This window comes from Saccopteryx bilineata, chromosome 9, assembly GCF_036850765.1.
Source record: "Saccopteryx bilineata isolate mSacBil1 chromosome 9, mSacBil1_pri_phased_curated, whole genome shotgun sequence".
NCBI lineage: Eukaryota > Metazoa > Chordata > Mammalia > Chiroptera > Emballonuridae > Saccopteryx > Saccopteryx bilineata.
Genome location: NC_089498.1, coordinates 82,616,419 through 82,635,763, shown reverse-complemented (window position 1 = coordinate 82,635,763; position 19,345 = coordinate 82,616,419). Strand labels below are relative to the sequence as shown.

General features: G+C 54.2%; 1 protein-coding gene across 2 annotated transcripts; it reads left to right on the top strand.

Moving 5' to 3' along the window:
• Positions 1 to 970: 970 nt before the first annotated feature.
• Positions 971 to 19,076, top strand: PLAC9 (placenta associated 9). 2 transcript variants are annotated; one of them, XM_066242664.1, is made up of 4 exons: positions 971 to 1,358; positions 15,789 to 15,886; positions 17,730 to 17,853; positions 18,349 to 19,076. In XM_066242664.1, exons 1-4 carry the CDS (start codon positions 998 to 1,000, stop codon positions 18,357 to 18,359), a joined length of 594 nt encoding a protein of 197 aa, XP_066098761.1. In that variant the 5' UTR covers positions 971 to 997; the 3' UTR covers positions 18,360 to 19,076. The 2 variants fall into 2 exon arrangements, with proteins under 2 accessions (XP_066098761.1, XP_066098760.1); XM_066242663.1 differs by having other exon boundaries at positions 983 to 1,406.
• Positions 19,077 to 19,345: the final 269 nt, after the last annotated feature.

Below are 19,345 nucleotides of genomic sequence, written 5' to 3'. Positions count from 1 at the left end.
TTAGGGCTGCTGCAGTTTTTGCTTTCATTTGACTAAAACTTAACTGTTTTTGCATTTGTTGGGTGTCTATTGGATAAGTGTTCAGTTATTGTGTTCTAAACTGGAAGGAGGTGGATTTGAAGTTCACTGAAAAACCCACCCCACTCTTCTTCTGGGCTTGCTTAGAATGAAGAAAGACGAGCAGGCTCTCAGGGATGCAGGCCGTAATATGATCTGAGGGCTGGCCCGAAAAGGCAGTAGAACTGGATTCAAATCTTTACTTCACATTATACCAGCTGGGTGCCTGCCAGCCAGGTTTGCAACATTTCTGAGTCTCAGCTTGTTGGTTTGCAGAATGGGTGTAATGACAAGCCCCTCATGCAGTTGCAGTGAAGATCAGAGAGAGGGTGGGTGTAAAGGTAAATCGAGCAAAGCTCATCTACTATTTATTACTATTATGGTGGTTGCTAGATGGTGAACTCAAGGGCAGACATAAGTGAATGAGAATTCTTTTCTTCCTTCCACCAGAGCCTCTAGAACAGAGCTGAACACTCTGATTCTTATTGTATAAGGGCTCTGGGTCTGTTACTGCCTTTAAGCTGCTTTACAAGTCTGTACATCATAGATAGGAATGCTAAGTAATGCTTGTCTGTATAAGCAAATTATTCCTGTAATAGGTTCAATTAATTCTCCCTCAGAGTGTGGAAGAAGCCGGTTCCACCTTTGTCTGCACATTCATGTCAATACTCCAGATCTGTGTCTGTCCTTCCATCTGGTTGTCTCTCACTGATTCTTCATTAATAATGTTCGTTTTACATCTGTCATGATTTTACCTTGGAGATAGAGAAAAACTTCCACTCTCCACACAGACAGGGAGTTAGATACTGTGCCACCGCAGGAGGTGACACTGAGGAAGAAGGCACTGCTCTTTAAGCTTGAGTTGGCCGACCGGTCTATAAAGAGGGATCGTAACGACTCCTGTAACGACTCCCGGCCCTGGGAGAGTCCTCTGGAGCCCATGCCTTCGCCTTTCTCCCTCTGCGCTGCGCCCCGGCCCCCGGGAGGCGCGGGGACTCGAGGGTGGCTCCTCGCAGGGCAGGCGCCCAGGCGGGCACGTCCGCCTACCGCCCGAGGGGGTCTCTGCGCTCCGCGCGGCACGCGGGGTGCGGAGGGGCCTCTGGAGGGGGCGGGTGAGCTCAAGCCAGAAAGTTCAGAGCCGCCCAGGAATTTTGGCAGGGACTGCGCGCATTTCCTCCCGGGCGGCCGGCTCGATCGGGCGCGACCCCAGGGAGGGCGGCGGCTGGCGGACGGCACGATGCGACCCCTGCTCTGCGCGCTGGCCGGGCTCACCCTGCTCCGCGCCGCGGGCGCCGACGCCGGTGAGTGGGGCCCGGACGCCAGGACTCGAGAGAGACGCGCACCGCGAGGTGAGGAAAGCGAGAGAGATGGAGGAGGGAGGGACAGGGAAACAGGGCCAGATGGAGAGAGAGGGGAAGATGGTGAGAGAAAAAGAGAGAGGAGGATAGGAAAAGGCAGAGAAATAAAGGCAGGGGACTGAGACGATGAGAGAGAGACCTAGGGAAGAACAGAGAGAGAAGGGTAGAGACAGAGAGACGGGATAAACAGATGGGTGTGAACTGTGAGTTGTGAAAGGGGACAGAAGGAAAAGGAGTTTGAGGGGCAAAAGGAGCAAGAGGGAAAGAAATAGAGGAACTGACATGGCAAGAGAAGTGGGGGCATACAGAGGAAAAGAGAAAGATCTGAGAGACCAAAAGGAAGAAAGACTGGGGGGAAACCCCAAGTCTGAAGGAGAGAGAGGAGGAGACAAGGATCACAGGGAAGGAGGGCAGGACTGCAAGTGGGGCAGCCCCAGCTCCTTCTACGGGGTCCACAGAGCCTCTTGGGCCTGGCTTCACTGCCCTTGGGAACGGAGCCCCAGTAGGCGGTGACCCAGCCTGGCCCAGCACAGAAGGTCTGGGATGGGCAGGCAGGCCGGCCCAGGAGAAGGCCCCTGTTTCACTTGCCAGGTGGCCTGAAGGGGCCTCTGCAGTTGGGGCGAGGAGGCCTGTCTCCAGGCCCCCAGAGGTCCCTGAGAGCCTGAGCTGCCCTGGGGGGAGGGAGGGTGCAGGAGGGAGGAACCCTCTGGGTGCCCCGCTGGCTGCGTTCTTTGCCTAGTGCTGTTCCTAGGCTGCCCTGACAGTCTAGTGCTGCCCCTTCATAAGTGAGGCTCAGCTCAGGTGGCTGCAGGTTTATTTATTTACTGTAAATATGGTCATCCCCCCAACCCCCAGCAAGAATCTGCATGTTGCACAGTACATTACAGCTGACCAGCCCTGGTCCCATTTACTTAATGTCTCCCGAAGGCCTCAGCCAGAGGCAGTTGGTGCTCATCCAGTTGTCCAGGTGAGGGGAGGCCCGGGTCTCCCTGTGGTGCAAGGCACAGGCCTCCCTGAACACCCAGCCTCTGCCTCCAGTCAGGCCCTTGCCCCAGGCTGCGCTGCTCTCCCATCAACCTGGAGTCAGTGGGGGTTGAACCACCCAGGCACAGTGCCCTCCCTGCATTAGGATGGCAGCCCCAAACCCAGTCCACCTCAGGGACTGTGGGAGTAAGCACCAAATGCAAGAACGGAGGCCGTTCTGATGCTGGGCAGCCTCTGGCTCTGGAACCTTGGGTCAGTCGCTTCACCTCTCCGAGGCTATTTCCTCCTCTGTTGGTGGGGAGAATGATACTCACCCCACAGACCTATCTGGAGCTGGGGGGATTGGTGAAAGAGGAAGCGTACAATATGTCAACACACAGTGGTTCCTCCTCTGTTCCCTCGACCGCCCCATGATCCCTCTGAGCCTCATTTCTTCACCCATTAAGAGGACCTCACAGGCTGTGTGAGGTGTGGCTCAGCACGGTATGTGTCCTTCCCCCACCCCCCGCGTTCCCCTCTCCTGTAGTCCCACTGCCTGGAGCTGGAGGAGACAAAGCCGTCTGTGTTCTCCCAGAAGGAGAAGCTGACTACCTGCCCACAAGTGGTTGACTTTCTGTGGTCCCTTTAGCCACAGCTGTTATATCCTCTTTAATTTAAGAGTGGTTTTAAACATTATTCTCTTTCTGATTATGCATACTGATTGATCCAGATTAAGAAAAAGGAAGAAAGTATAAATGTATTAAAGTAATTTCACTCTGAGTTCACACATTTTTTTTGTGTATAACCTTTCAAACTTCAGACAGTGTTTTTTCTTAACTTTTAATTATAGAATCTTTGGGATAGAGAGCCATAGCTCAAAGATATTGTGGGCTCAGTTCCAGACCACCACAATAAAGTGGCTATAGCAATAGTCAGTCACATGATAGTTTTGGTTTCCCAAGACCTACAAAAAGTTATGGTTACACTATGCCACCCATAGCCTAGTAAGTGTGCAATAGTACTATGTCTTTAAAAAATAATTTAAAAATACTTTATTGCGAAAAGAAAATGCTAACCATTATCTGAGCCTTCAGCGAGTCATCATCATTTTGCTGGTGGAGGTCTGGCCTTCAATTTATATAAAACTAATTAATATCTGCAAAGCGCAAGAAATTGAGGTATGCCTGTAAAAATAGAATAAATAGTTTAATGAACCCATGTACCCATCAATCCCTTCAGCAAGTACCAATTCGTGGCCAATTTTCTTTCATCTATAATCTTTACCTCTTTTCCCCTCCTTCAAATTGTTTTGAAGAAAATTCCAGACATCATATATTTTTATCTCTAAAAGTTTCCTGATGTATCTCTAAAAGATAAGTAATCTTTTAACAAACAGAACTACAATGCCATCATTACAAACTAAAAATGGACAAGAATCTCTTTACATTATTAAATATTCATCCAGGGTTCGAATGTCCCTAATTGTACCATGTTTTACATGTAGTTGGCTTGATCCAAATAAGATGCATACATTACTTATGGTTGATATGTCTGTTAAGTTTCTTTAAATATAGGAGTTCTCTTTCCTGCCTTTGTTTTTTCTTAAAATGTATTTGTCGAAGGAACTAGGTTGCTTGTCCTGTAGTTTTCCACATTTAGATTTTAGCTGCTTGTACCCCCCAGGTGTCGTTTACATGTTCTCTTTGCCCCTGTATGGTCTATAAACTAGTAGTTAGAGCTAGAAGCTTTATCTAATTCCAGTTTGAATTTTTTTTCTGCAAGAATACTGTAAGATGGTCTTTATTGCTTTAGTTTGCATTTCCTTGATTACTACTGAGATTCGACTTTTTCTTCAAATGCATATTGGTCAATTCTACTACTTCTTGTAAGCTGTTTTTGACTTTTCAGTTGTACCATTGGTTTATTTTCATATTGATCTGTAAAAGCTCTTTATGTATTGAGCGAGGCAGACTGCTTTGTGTCACTAGTAGAGTATTTTTTCTCAGGTTCGAGCTTTGGCTGAGCTCCTTTCCTATTTTGCTATCAGAGAGATCTGAAGTCCTAGAGCCTGGTCTTTCTACCCCATAGAACCGTTCTCACTGACGACTCAGGGCCCACTGGGGAAGCTCTCACTGTCACCACCGACCCAGGGCCCACTAGGGAAGCTCTCACTGTCACCACCGACCCAGGGCCCACTGGGGAAGCTCTCACTGTCACCACCGACCCAGGGCCCGCTTGGGGAAGCTCTCACTGTCACCACCGACCCAGGGCCCACTGGGGAAGCTCTCACTGTCACCATCGACCCAGGGCCCACTGGGGAAGCTCTCACTGTCACCACCAACCCAGGACCCACTGGGGAAGCTCTCACTGTCACCACCGACCCAGGGACCACTGGGGAAGCTCTCACTGTCACCACCGACCCAGGGCCCACTGGGGAAGCTCTCACTGTCACCACCGACCCAGGGCCCACTGGGGAAGCTCTCACTGTCACCACCGACCCAGGGCCCACTGGGGAAGCTCTCACTGTCACCACCGACTCAGGGCCCGCTTGGGGAAGCTCTCACTGTCACCACCGACCCAGGGCCCACTGGGGAAGCTCTCACTGTCACCACCGACCCAGGGCCCACTGGGGAAGCTCTCACTGTCACCACCGACCCAGGGCCCACTGGGGAAGCTCTCACTGTCACCACCGACTCAGGGCCCGCTTGGGGAAGCTCTCACTGTCACCACCGACCCAGGGCCCACTGAGGAAGCTCTCACTGTCACCACCGACCCAGGGCCCACTGGGGAAGCTCTCACTGTCACCACCGACTCAGGGCCTGCTTGGGGAAGCTCTCACTGTCACCACCGACCGCTCCAGAGCCCTGTGGACGTCCATCGCCCCTTGGGATTCTGCTCTTTGCTGCGGGTGCAGAGGAAGCTGCTGAAGGGAAGGGCAGTGGAGAGGACCACAGCATGTTTTCTTACAAAAAATACATGTTGTTGGGAGCGAAGCACTCGAAGGCGGTTGGAGCCAAGACCTACATGGCTCTGGTGCCCCAGGCCAGCTGCAAAGGCGTCAGGTGCACAGGCCCCTTTTGCCCCACACCTGTCCAGCCCCGCACTTTATAAAAGAGGCAGCTGTGGCCCCAAGTGGGAGGGCCTTAACTTACATAAGATCACACCACTGCCAGGACACTATATAGACAGTGTCAGGTAGGACTCAAGTCCTGTCACCACCACCTACTAGCTGAGTAATCTGGGGCATCACCATCTTTGATCTTTGCTTTTCTAATCTGTACAAAAAGGATGCAAGAGTACTGAGTTCATAATGAGTATTAAATAAGGCATTTAAGCACTCAACAAAAAGCACATAGTAGTGATCACAAATCAAGAGGAGCTTGAATATAGAGTATGCTATGCCCACGCTGGAGTTGAAGAAACCAGGAACCCAACAAGTGAGATTGGCTTGAAAGAGCTGGGTGAGCACTGAGCCCTTCTGTGTGGTTGGAGCAGCCCCTCCAGAGCACCCCGTGGACCGCTGCACGGGCTGAGTTCCAGAACAGATGCTTCCCCATGTTGAAGAGAGCTGGTTAGAGTGATCTAGCCCAGATCACTGACTCCATGCAGAGGGGGAGCCCTAGGGAGCTTTCACTGACCTGTTCCGTCTTCAGCTCACCTGTAAAAGCCTGACCTGGCATTTGTACATCACTTGGCAGTTCCAAGGCACCTTAGAGAGCAGCAATCCCCCAGAGGAGACAGAGCAGGGCAGACCCCTTCAAAACGAGGACGCTGATGGGGAACAAAGAGTGCAGTCAGTTAGCACGTGGAGAGAGGTGATCCTGACTTGCTCTTTAGAACTTCTCCACATTATGGGGGTGTGGACTGTTCTAGTACATTGTAACCCAGTGGGTTAAAAAACAATATTCCAAGAAAGAAGGAATCTCGGTCTTTGTGCAGCCTCAGGGAGCAGAGCCACCTGCCAGCCTTGACCACCAGCTAGTCTGCATTAACTGCTGCACGAGCAGGACGTGAACACGTGCATAATTCACAAGGCTCTTCGTTACAGCCCCCTACCTGTCTCCTAAGCAGAACGGTAACTTAGGCAGACACTGACCGGATCGGAATGACATGGTTCTGCTCTGAGTGATCAGCAAGGCTCAAATCTGCAGCTGGAAAGCAACCAGAGGTCAAGGGAGTCGGACATGTCTGTCCCAGAACAAAACAAAACTAAGCAAAACTGTGCCTTTCGGGGGCCAAGGGGGGCCTCTCCTGTTTCAGCCAGAGTGGTACCCCGATTGGAGTTCACATAATTGCCTGACAATAATGCTCTTCCGCTTTAAAAATAAAGCAAAACCATTGATGGTTTTGAAAGAATCACAAATTTTATTACAGATATCAAATGTGGTAAAATTTATTATTGTATTATAGTGACTGTGGTCAAATACAATTAACCCCCTAGTGACAAGGGTTGCTGGTCCAAGCAGAGGGTCTCTGACAATTCAGCAGCACCTCTGAGCGTCACCACTGAGAGGTGCTTGTGGTCACCTAGAATGGCAGAAATCACTTGAGTGGTGGGCGCTTTCTTTGTGTTTAGGTCCAAGATAAAAAAAAGATCTCTTCTACTTGTAAGTGGGAGGAAGCTGTCTTTCCTGCCCCCGAGGGGGACCCAGTGGCCATGTCTCTTTAACTGGAGAAGTCAGCCCAGCACGTCCGCCTGGGCTCCTGGCCTCTCCTGGCAGCCTCCTCTCACCAGCACAGGGCACCCCGCCCCTGGCCACCATCCAGGGTGTGCAGAGGCCCTGAGCAGGAGCCAGGCCCCGGAAAACAGCCCAGCATCCAAGAAGGGCCATTTCCCAACCGGCCGGAGCAGGGAGGGTGGGAGCAGAAGGGAGGGTGGGAGCAGAGGAAGGAAAGGAAGACAGAACCCCAGCCGGAGCAGGGAGGGTGGGAGCAGAGGGAGGAAGGGAAGACGGAACCACAGCCTTGGCTCCTCGAGGTCGATCACGGTCATCCTGCAGCTCTCCGCACTCCTTCTCTTGGTGCAGCTTTCTAAAAGCCCCTTTCTACCGATGGGGAAGCAAGGCTCTAAGGCGTGCGCGCACGCGTGTGTGTGTGTGTGTGTGTGTGTGTGTGTACAAACTCAAAAAAAAATAATAATAAGGCACTCAGTTCTTGCCCTGCTTGAGGTTCTAGTCCAGGAAGCAACTTGTCCTTGATTCATCCCAGTTCTGTCCTTGTAGCTAACTTCTGAGACCTCTTGGCAGGCTCTGAAAGACCCAGCGGCACTACGGATGAGCTGTACCTGGGCGCCAGTGCCCCTGGCTTTCCCCACCCGTGTTACTGAGAAGACTGCAGAGGCGCAGGGAGGAGAGAGAGTTTCCCACAGGCCCACACCACTCCATGGCTGAGCTGAGATGAGAACGGGGGTGTCCTGTGTGTTTTCTGCCATGCGTCAAGGTCAATGCCATGGGGACCCACGTAGCGGGCAAGGGTGCGGTGGCGCAGGGTGGTTGAGACGGCCCTGGCTCTGGCCCTGCTTTCTCTCTGCGATGAGCTCGTGGATGGTTGGGCCGTGGAGCCCAGGGCGAGGTTCTGTCCAGATGGGAGAGATTAATGCTGTGTGACGTGGAGAGCAAACTCAGTCCAGCTTTTTCCCTGGAGGGGTTTCGGAGCCAAGTTAGATCTCATCACAGACATGTAAAGAACAGTATGTTTTAGGCCAGTGGGAGTAGCATTTTCATATTGTTCATGAATTACAAAGCTGGCCGACAGGGTCATAGTGCTTCCTCTTGGCCTACTAAGCTGGGAGAACAAGGAGGAAAAAGAATAGGTTGGAGTCGGGGAGAGGGCAGAGGGACAACTTGACCAAAGCCCCCTGGGTAGACTTGACCAGGGTGGGTGTGGACAGAACCACATTGAGTCGGCCATCTCTTTCCCGATAACCCTCCATGGGGGTAACAGCAGCTCTTCCTGCCCCCTCAAAGTCTTTCCTCTCCGAGTTGAGCACCCCAGCTCATTCAGCTGAGATAAATAAGTCAGAATATGGAATCCATTCCGTTCATCCTGGCCACCTCTAGACCTTCTCAGGCCATGGGACACACAATGGAGCACCGGCCCACGGGGGGGGGGGGGGGGCCTCTCAGACGCCCCTCCCTCGTCTGGAATATTTTATGTCAGTGTATGCAGCCCACAACGTCTCCTGTTTTCTGCTCACAACCCATCAGACAACCGGCTTTTTTTAATGGAAAATTTCAAACCACACACACACAGAAAAGTAGAGGGAAGAGTACAACGAACGCCCAGGTCCTCGTCACCCAGTTTCAACAGTGACTAATCTTGGCCAGTCTTGTTTGTTCTACACTCCCACCCATGTCTCCGGCCACTCCCAAGCCTAGATTATTTTGAAATAAACCCAAGACATTATAACATTTCATCTGTAAACATTTTAGTATAGCTCTCTAAAAGACTCCCTTTAAAAAAAAGTAAGCAAAGCACCATTATAACATCCTCCTCCCTCCCCAAAGTCAACAAGAAGACCATTGTTTTTTGAAGAGGCTGTTGTAAGTTCAGTGGAGGGAAATAAGGAAATGGAGAGTGTAAAACACAAATCATTTTCCACCAAAGATGCTCAGAGTGGAAGGAAGTTTTGTCTCTGCTCATGGTTTTCGCTGAGTGGAAAAGCTGGGATTGCAACAGAATTGGAACCAGAGAATCTCAGGGCAGGGGTTCCAGCAGAGCTCCAGAAGGCCAGCCAGCTGAGGACGGTCTGGAGAAGGCCAGCCTGCTGAGGACGGCCTGGAGAGGGCCAGCCTGCTGAGGATGGCCTGGAGAGGGCCAGCCTGCTGAGGACGGCCTGGAGAAGGCCAGGGTGCTGAGGACGGCCTGGAGAGGGCCAGGGTGCTGAGGACGGCCTGGAGAAGGCCAGGGTGCTGAGGACGGCCTGGAGAGGGCCAGCCTGCTGAGGACAGTCTGGAAAGGCCAGGGTGCTGAGGACGGTCTGGAGAGGACCATCCTGCTGAGGACGGTCTGGAGAAGGCCAGGGTGCTGAGGACGATCTGGAGAAGGCCAGCCTGCTGAGGACGATCTGGAGAAGGCCAGCCTGCTGAGGACGGTCTGGAGAAGGCCAGGGTGCTGAGGACGGTCTGGAGAGGGCCAGCCTGCTGAGGACGGCCTGGAGAGGACCAGCCTGCTGAGGACGGCCTGGAGAAGGCCAGGGTGCTGAGGATGGCCTGGAGAAGGCCAGGGTGCTGAGGATGGCCTGGAGAAGGCCAGGGTGCTGAGGACGGCCTGGAGAAGGCCAGGGTGCTGAGGACGGCCTGGAGAGGACCAGCCTGCTGAGGACGGTCTGGAGAGGGCCAGCCTGCTGAGGACGGCCTGGAGAGGACCAGCCTGCTGAGGACGGCCTGGAGAAGGCCAGGGTGCTGAGGACGGCCTGGAGAAGGCCAGGGTGCTGAGGACGGCCTGGAGAGGGCCAGCCTGCTGAGGACGGCCTGGAGAGGACCAGCCTGCTGAGGACGGCCTGGAGAGGGCCAGGGTGCTGAGGACGGTCTGGAGAGGGCCAGCCTGCTGAGGACGGTCTGGAGAAGGCCAGCCTGCTGAGGACGGTCTGGAGAGGGCCAGGATGCTGAGGACGGTCTGGAGAAGGCCAGGGTGCGGAGGACGGTCTGGAGAAGGCCAGCCTGCTGAGGACGGTCTGGAGAAGGCCAGCCTGCTGAGGACGGTCTGGAGAAGGCCAGCCTGCTGAGGACGGTCTGGAGAGGGCCAGCCTGCTGAGGACGGCCTGGAGAAGGCCAGGGTGCGGAGGACGGCCTGGAGAGGGCCAGCCTGCTGAGGACGATCTGGAGAGGGCCAGGATGCTGAGGACGGTCTGGAGAAGGCCAGGGTGCTGAGGACGGTCTGGAGAAGGCCAGCCTGCTGAGGACGGCCTGGAGAGGGCCAGCCTGCTGAGGACGGCCTGGAGAGGGCCAGCCTGCTGAGGACGGTCTGGAGAGGGCCAGGGTGCTGAGGACGGTCTGGAGAAGGCCAGCCTGCTGAGGACGGTCTGGAGAAGGCCAGCCTGCTGAGGACGGCCTGGAGAGGGCCAGCCTGCTGAGGACGATCTGGAGAGGGCCAGCCTGCTGAGGACGGTCTGGAGAGGGCCAGCCTGCTGAGGACGGCCTGGAGAGGGCCAGGGTGCTGAGGACGGTCTGGAGAGGGCCAGGATGCTGAGGACGGTCTGGAGAAGGCCAGGGTGCGGAGGACGGTCTGGAGAAGGCCAGCCTGCTGAGGACGGTCTGGAGAAGGCCAGCCTGCTGAGGACGGTCTGGAGAAGGCCAGCCTGCTGAGGACGATCTGGAGAGGGCCAGGATGCTGAGGACGGTCTGGAGAGGGCCAGGGTGCTGAGGACGGCCTGGAGAAGGCCAGCCTGCTGAGGACGGCCTGGAGAGGGCCAGCCTGCTGAGGACGGTCTGGAGAGGGCCAGGGTGCTGAGGACGGTCTGGAGAAGGCCAGCCTGCTGAGGACGGTCTGGAGAGGGCCAGCCTGCTGAGGACGGTCTGGAGAGGGCCAGCCTGCTGAGGACGGTCTGGAGAGGGCCAGGGTGCTGAGGACGGTCTGGAGAAGGCCAGCCTGCTGAGGACGGTCTGGAGAGGGCCAGCCTGCTGAGGACGGTCTGGAGAGGGCCAGCCTGCTGAGGACGGTCTGGAGAGGGCCAGGGTGCTGAGGACGGTCTGGAGAAGGCCAGCCTGCTGAGGACGGTCTGGAGAGGGCCAGGGTGCAGAGGACGGTCTGGAGAAGGCCAGGGTGCGGAGGACGGTCTGGAGAGGGCCAGCCTGCTGAGGACGGCCTGGAGAAGGCCAGGGTGCGGAGGACGGTCTGGAGAAGGCCAGCCTGCTGAGGACGGTCTGGAGAGGGCCAGGGTGCTGAGGACGGTCTGGAGAAGGCCAGGGTGCGGAGGACGGTCTGGAGAGGGCCAGCCTGCTGAGGACGGTCTGGAGAGGGCCAGCCTGCTGAGGACGGTCTGGAGAGGGCCAGCCTGCTGAGGACGGTCTGGAGAGGGCCAGGATGCTGAGGACGGTCTGGAGAAGGCCAGCCTGCTGAGGACGGCCTGGAGAAGGCCAGCCTGCTGAGGACGGCCTGGAGAGGGCCAGCCTGCTGAGGACGGCCTGGAGAGGGCCAGGGTGCTGAGGACGGTCTGGAGAGGGCCAGGGTGCTGAGGACGGTCTGGAGAGGGCCAGGGTGCTGAGGACGGTCTGGAGAGGGCCAGCCTGCTGAGGACGGTCTGGAGAGGGCCAGCCTGCTGAGGACGGTCTGGAGAGGGCCAGCCTGCTGAGGACGGTCTGGAGAGGGCCAGGATGCTGAGGACGGTCTGGAGAAGGCCAGCCTGCTGAGGACGGCCTGGAGAAGGCCAGCCTGCTGAGGACGGCCTGGAGAGGGCCAGCCTGCTGAGGACGGCCTGGAGAGGGCCAGGGTGCTGAGGACGGTCTGGAGAGGGCCAGGGTGCTGAGGACGGTCTGGAGAGGGCCAGGGTGCTGAGGACGGTCTGGAGAAGGCCAGCCTGCTGAGGACGGTCTGGAGAGGGCCAGCCTGCTGAGGACGATCTGGAGAGGGCCAGGATGCTGAGGACGGTCTGGAGAGGGCCAGGATGCTGAGGACGGTCTGGAGAAGGCCAGCCTGCTGAGGACGGTCTGGAGAAGGCCAGCCTGCTGAGGACGGTCTGGAGAGGACCAGCCTGCTGAGGACGATCTGGAGAGGGCCAGGATGCTGAGGACGGTCTGGAGAAGGCCAGGGTGCTGAGGACGGTCTGGAGAGGGCCAGCCTGCTGAGGACGGTCTGGAGAGGGCCAGCCTGCTGAGGACGGTCTGGAGAGGGCCAGCCTGCTGAGGACGGTCTGGAGAAGGCCAGCCTGCTGAGGACGGTCTGGAGAGGGCCAGCCTGCTGAGGACGGTCTGGAGAGGGCCAGCCTGCTGAGGACGGTCTGGAGAGGGCCAGGGTGCTGAGGACGGTCTGGAGAAGGCCAGGGTGCGGAGGACGGTCTGGAGAGGGCCAGCCTGCTGAGGACGGTCTGGAGAGGGCCAGGGTGCGGAGGACGGTCTGGAGAGGGCCAGCCTGCTGAGGACGGCCTGGAGAGGGCCAGCCTGCTGAGGACGGCCTGGAGAAGGCCAGGGTGCGGAGGACGGTCTGGAGAAGGCCAGCCTGCTGAGGACGGTCTGGAGAGGGCCAGCCTGCTGAGGACGGTCTGGAGAGGGCCAGCCTGCTGAGGACGGTCTGGAGAGGGCCAGCCTGCTGAGGACGGTCTGGAGAGGGCCAGCCTGCTGAGGACGGTCTGGAGAGGGCCAGCCTGCTGAGGACGGTCTGGAGAAGGCCAGGGTGCGGAGGACGGTCTGGAGAAGGCCAGGGTGCGGAGGACGGTCTGGAGAAGGCCAGGGTGCTGAGGACGGTCTGGAGAAGGCCAGGGTGCTTGGGGTCTAGTCACTTGTGACTGTGTGACCTTGAGCAAGTCATTCAACTTCTCAGAGTAACACATTCATCACCAGCAAAACGGCTTAACATTCCCATTCTTACCTCAAGACCTGCCAACCTTCTGGGCAACTTTAAATGTCCCCTTGGACAACCGAGCCGACACTGAGGCCTTACAGTTCCAGGAGTTTTGCACCTACAGAGGTTAAGTGCAATAATTCTTACCCCCCTCTACTTCAGATGTCCACGTCCATAGCCACAACCCTGATGCTGTCTCTGAAGTTTCTCCACCTTTAAAGGCTAATATTGGGCCCTTACCGGATGGCTCAGTGGTAGAGTGTTGGTCCAGCACGTGGATGTCCCAGGTTTGATTTCTATTCAGGCACACAGGAGAAGTGACCATCTGCTTCTCCACCCCTCCTCCTTCTCTCTCTCCTACTCCCACAGTCATGGCTCAATTGGTTTATACGCATCGGCCCCAGCTGCTGAGGATGGCTCTGTGAAGCCTCAGCCTCAGGCACTAAAAATAGCTCGGTTGCGAGCATGGTCCAGATGGGCAGAGCATCAGCCCCAGATGAGGGATCCTGGTCAGGACACATGCAGGAGTCTGTCTCTCTATCTCCCTTTCTCTCACTTGGAAAAAAAGAAGAAGAAGAAAAGCTAACATTGCAGTATTCCTTACTGCCTGTGCCTTCTGTTTCTGCTGTCATCACATCAAGACTGCTAGTCCCTTCAAGCCCTCTGCTTCTCCCAGTGGTCTTCTTGTTGACCTCTTTTCTTCTTTATCTATGCAAGATTCCAGAGCTCATTCCCTGAACCCCTTACTGGTCAAACCCTCAGGCCCTTGCCCTCTTGTGGCCCACCACACTCATTCTGGAGACCCGGGCTCCAGCTCCAGCCAGCCATCTTCACTGCTCTACACCTGTCCTGCTGAGTGGCTGGCTAGGACTCGCGCTCCCAAAGTTCCTCGCTGACACCAGGTCCCTTGGGCGGAAATTCATCAACTCTTTGGCCCTCTTAAGTAGACCTTTTTCCTCCCTTTTTTGCTGCATTCCCTCTCTCTTCCTTTTATGTGTTCTGGATTGTATGACCTCTAAATACATCCCTCAGTTCTCCTCTCTTCTTGTCCCTCAGGATATAGCATGACTTTGTTTCTAAATGGCAATAAGACAACGACAGCAAACTTTCTCTATACCTTGTGATCTGCTCTTGCTTCCATCATGAGAATCTTTCCCAGGATCCAGGTCTCCACCTGCTGAGCTCTCCTTCCCTTTTCATCTCACTGCAGCCTTTGCTCTGCTCCACCTCTCCACCAGGAGTGCAGGGCTGGGATTCCGCAGTGACTTTCCTCTTGCCTTTTTTCTGCCCTTATCTTGCTAGACCTCTGGGCTGCTTTGATCATGCTGACCACTTCACCCGCTGTGGAGCTCTTTGAGACTTGTTCGGAGGTTCCAGCAGGGGAGCGCAGCTACTCGTGTGCCCTTGACCGAAGAACAGTCCTCTCCTCTATCGGGGAAGGTCGTCCTCTTCCACCGAGCGCGCATCTTCGGGAAGGACGCACCTGGAGTGGTGAGAGAAGAAGGGGACAGCCGCCTGCCAGCCAGACCAGCCGATCAACCCTGGCGACCAATGGGGTGACAGATGTCGCAGCCAGATCACCCTCACACCCGAAGCTCTTTGCTCCTTTTAGTTTCTGGGATAGTACCTTCCTGAGTGTCAGCATTCATCAAGGTTCCAGCCAACCCTGAGGCCCACTGGCATCTCAGAGCCACCAACGCTAAAACCTGAGCTCAGAACCAGGGTTCTAAGACTTCTGGTATGAGGGCTGGTGGTGCCAAGAAGAATCAAGGGGGCTGCCTGACCAGGTGGTGGCGCAGTGGATAGAGCGTCAGACTGGGATGCAGAGGACCCAGGTTCGAGACCCCGAAGTCACCAGCTTGAGCGCAGGCTTACCTGGTTTGAGCAAAGCTCACCAGCTTGGACCCAAGGTTGCTGGCTTGAGCAAGGGGTTACTCGGTCTGCTGAAGGCCCACGGTCAAGACACATATGAGAAATCAATCAATGAACAACTAAAGTGCCACAATGAAAAACTGATGATTGATGCTTCTCATCTCTCTGTGTTCCTGTCTGTCTGTCCCTATCTATCCCTCTCTCTGACTCTCACTCTGTCTCTGTAAAAAAAAAAAAAAAAAAAAAAAAAAAAAAAAAATCAAGGGGGGATCACTGTTGGGAAGCAAAATGATGACTCAAAGGTTGAACAAGTGGAATCTCAGACCTTCCTCTTCCTATCTGTGAGTTAATACATTTGTTTAGCACACTGTGTGGTACATAGTAAGCACTCATCAGGTGTCAGCTGTTACTAACTGGTCACCAAGGTCAATGCTGCTATGAAAATTTCTCCACTCCTTTCCGTCTCTCCATTCCTACTGCCGCTGCCTCCTTTCCCCCCTTCTTACTCTGCTTACTGCAGTAACTGCCAGCCTCCCAAGACAGATCCCTCCAAGCCATTACTCAAATTTGAAAAAGTTCGTATATGACTGTATGGCCCTCCTGTTAACCCCAGAACAAGCATTGGGATGGGCTTATTAGGGCTCCCGCTTGGTTTCCATGAACCGCCTCTGGTCTCATCTCCCAGCCACGCTGTGCGATCAGCCACAGGAACTCCCCAGGGTCTGCATACCAAGCCCTGCTCATCTATGCTTCTGGGTCTTGACACATGCCTCTCTCCCTGGTGGAACCTTTCCTCCCTCCTTAGCATGCCCAGCTGAGGCAGCACCCCGAGAGGGAGCGCACCTGGGCTGCAGGGGAGCCCAGAAGCCACAGCAGGTGAGTGCCTGCAGCGCCCGCCTTCGCCCCTGACCCAGTGGGCTTGCCTTTGCTTCTCTCTGTGATTGTTTTCAGGACCCCTCACCTGTGCTGGTGCTTTACAGGATTCTCCAGTGTTACAGGGACACTGAGGGTCCCCTAGTGACAAGATTCGTTTTCCCACAGCTGCTGAGCCCTTCATCCCCTCCCGAGGAGACCCAGCTCGGAGCACAGGCTGTGACGCACACATGGCTGTCCACGATCGTTTAGATGTCACAGAGGAGGTAATAAGGGTGACCTGAGGGACACCTGCCAGGCTGGTGGCTGTAGGCTTGGGCCAGCCTTGTTTTGGAAAATTAAGGAAATTCAGGCCAATCCTCTCCCTGCGCTCCCTGGGCTGTGAGGCTGGCTGGTCCCCAGTGGACCCTCCACCCCGGGCCTTGCTTACACCCAGCCACAAAGCTCTGCATAATTATAGATGAAAAGAGGAAATTCAGTCGCTTGTGTTTTGTTGTACAGGCAGAGTTTGTAACCTGGTATACATAAACTTGTGTGGGAAAAACATTATACTTTATTTTCAAAAACCTTAGCATTCCCATTTATTATAAATACAATGAACCACAGCAGTAACAGTACTGTGATTTTTGTCAACAATAGAAATCAGATAATTTCATCCCATTACAGTTCTTGTGTCTATCTCAATGTATTTATTCTAATTAGTATGTCAAAATTGCAGTAGTTGTTGTTATACCTTATGGTATAGATCATGTTATTTCGTGAGTTAATAAAAACAAAATTTTATATCAAAAATTTAATTTAAAATTTTTTTTTTTATTTTAGTGAGAGGAAGGGAGACAGAAAGACAGACTCCTGCATGCACCTGGACTGGGATATACCCAGCAAGTCCACTAGGAGGCCATGCTCTACCCATCTGGGGCTGTTGCTCTGTTGCTCAGCAACTGAGCTATTTTTTTTTTTTAGCACCTGAGGTAGAGGCCACAGAGCCATCCTCAGTGCCTGAGGCCAACTTGCTTGAACCAGTTGAGCCATGACTGCGGGAGGTCAAGAGAGAGAGAGAGAGAAAAGTGAGAGGGGAAAGGGTGAATAAGCAGATTGTCACTTCTCCTGTGTGCCCCAACTGGGAATCAAACATGGGACATTCACACACCAGGCCAACGCTCTACCATTGAGCCAATGGGTCAGGGTCCAAAAATTTAATTTTTTTTTTTTTTTTTTTGTATTTTTCTGAAGCTGGAAACAGGGAGAGACAGTCAGACAGACTCCCGCATGCGCCCGACCAGGATCCACCCGGCACGCCCACCAGGGGGCGATGCTCTGCCTCTCTGGGGCGTCGCTCTGCCGCGTCCAGAGCCACTCTAGCACCTGGGGCAGAGGCCAAGGAGCCATCCCCAGCGCCCGGGCCATCTTTGCTCCAATGGAGCCTTGGTTGCGGGAGGGGAAGAGAGAGACAGAGAGGAAGGGGGGGGGGTGGAGAAGCAAATGGGCGCTTCTCCTATGTGCCCTGGCCGGGAATCGAACCCGGGTCCCCCGCACGCCAGGCCGACACTCTACCGCTGAGCCAACCGGCCAGGGCTCAAAAATTTAATTTTTAATACTTAAATTATTTTAATGCAATTGATGTCTTTGTAAATCCTATGTCTTATTTTTAATTAAATCATTTTTCTAAGAAGCAGTCTGTAGGTTTCACCAGACTGCTAATGGGGTATATTCATGAAACAAAGTTAAGAACTCCGAATAAAGGAAATTTCCAAGTCCCAAACCTGTCATTTGGCAGAGTTACCACCAGGGGGCGGGACAACAAAATGAACGTGAGCTTCCAGCGATGAAGTCCTTGAAAAAGGAATCCTAGTCACTCCCAACTTCTGAGAAAAACCAGAGTACCAGAGCCAGGAGCAACCATAGGGAGGGTGGCCCTAAGACTTTGTCACCTGGAGAATGGGGAGGCAGACAGTGGCAGAGGCAGAGGCAGAGGCTGAACAAGGACTCAGGTCCCCTGGCTCCCAGTTCTCACCAGCGGACCACCTGGTGCTACTGATTAAGCAGGACCTGGCACCACTCTTGTCCTCTCCCCATATCAAACCCTGTTCCCATCTGTCCTTGTTCTAGAAGGTGGAGAAGACGGTGGAGTACCTGGAGGCAGAAGTGAAAGGCCTGCTGAGCCAGCTGGAGGAGCTGGCCTGGAACCTGCCCCCAGCGCCCTTGGGCCCAAACCCTGACCTACTGGGAGAAGGTGAGTGGCTCAGGCGGCAGAGATGACAGCCTCTGGGCCAGGCAGGCTGGATGGGATGGGTGCACTGGTGTAGCCTGGATGAGCCAGAGGCTCTAGCTCCTCCTCTGGACAGCAGTGGGAAGGTATTTTCCCAGCTCACCCCAAGTGTTCCTGGCCCCAACCCCACCCCTTGGTCGCTGCAGCCCAGCATCATTCAGGGCTCCTGGGGACTTGCCCCATTCCCCAAGTCCCGCTCAGCACCACCACCCTGACCCAGCAGCTGCCTCCTCCACTGGCCATTGTCATCCCGCCAAGCTCCTCGGTTCCTTTCATCTCCCCAAGGCCAGCACAGAACCCTTTCTGTAAAGACTGGCACCCTCTGGCCAGGCACTGGAGGGATTGCCACTCTGCTCCCTCCTTGAACCCTGTGTTCCCTGGTGCAGGAGTTCCCGGGGAACCAGAGAGGAAGGCAGGGCGACTTCATCCCCTTATGCCGAACCACCCCCTTTCTTCCAGATCAATTTTGAGCCCTGGAGATGGAGGTGCCCAGCAGCTGGAAGTGACACACCTGTCAAACAGCTGCCCTCCAAGAACAGAGCCCCGCATCCTGGCCTGCCTTACTCAGCTTATGCGAAATAAGTTACTCCTGTGATCCCGTGTCTGCTGACAGTGACGCCTGTAGCCACAGCCCCTTCTCTGTCTACCCCCACACCCTGAGGCCACATCCTCCTGAAGGCTCAGACAGGGCAGGGGTGGTTCAGAGACGCACCAAAGTTCAGAACTGTCAGATGACACGGTGGAAGGGCCCTTTGGGTGGCCTTGCTACTTAGTGTGGTCACAGGTGAGCAGCATCAGCTTTACCTGGGAGTTTGTCAGAAATGCAGAATTTGGTGCCTCACCCAAACCACCTCAGTCAGAATTTACATTTTAAAGAGATGACCCCCGCCCTCTCCAGGGAATTTTTGTCCCTATTAAAATTTTAAAAAGATTTTTTTTCTACTGAGGTAAAATGCACATAACACAAAATTCAATCTTTTAACCATTTTAAGCTGTACAGATTCAGTGGCTTCACAATGTTGTGCCACCATCAGCACTCTAACTCCAGAACATTTTTATCAGCCCAAAAGGAAACCCTGCACCTGTTTAAGCATCACTTCCCATTTCCTTCCCCCCATCCCTTGGAAACTACTGATATTCCTGTCTCGCTTATTCTGGACATTTCATATAAACAGAATCACACAATATGTGGCCTTTGTCTGACTTCTTTCCGCTTAGTATGTTTGCAAGGTTCACCCGTGTTGCAGCATATATTGGAACTTTATTCTCCTCTGTGTGGACAGACTTCATTTTCTCGAATTTGTAACTAGGGATGAAATATTGCTTATTCAAATAGTAACTGTTTAAATGTTTAAGGAATCACCAAACGTTTTTGCATAGTAGCTGTACCCCTTTACACTCCCACCAGCAATATTTATGTAAGGATTTCAATTTTTCCACATCCTCGCCATGTCTT

Coding starts and splice junctions, on each gene's coding strand:
- PLAC9 (XM_066242663.1), top strand. CDS start 998: ATGCCTTCGCCTTTCTCCCTCTGCGCTGCGCCCCGGCCCCCGGGAGGC. Junction 1,407..15,788: donor AGAGAGACGCGCACCGCGAG/GTGAGGAAAGCG, acceptor GTTTTCCCACAG/CTGCTGAGCCCTTCATCCCC. Junction 15,887..17,729: donor GTTTAGATGTCACAGAGGAG/GTAATAAGGGTG, acceptor TCCTTGTTCTAG/AAGGTGGAGAAGACGGTGGA.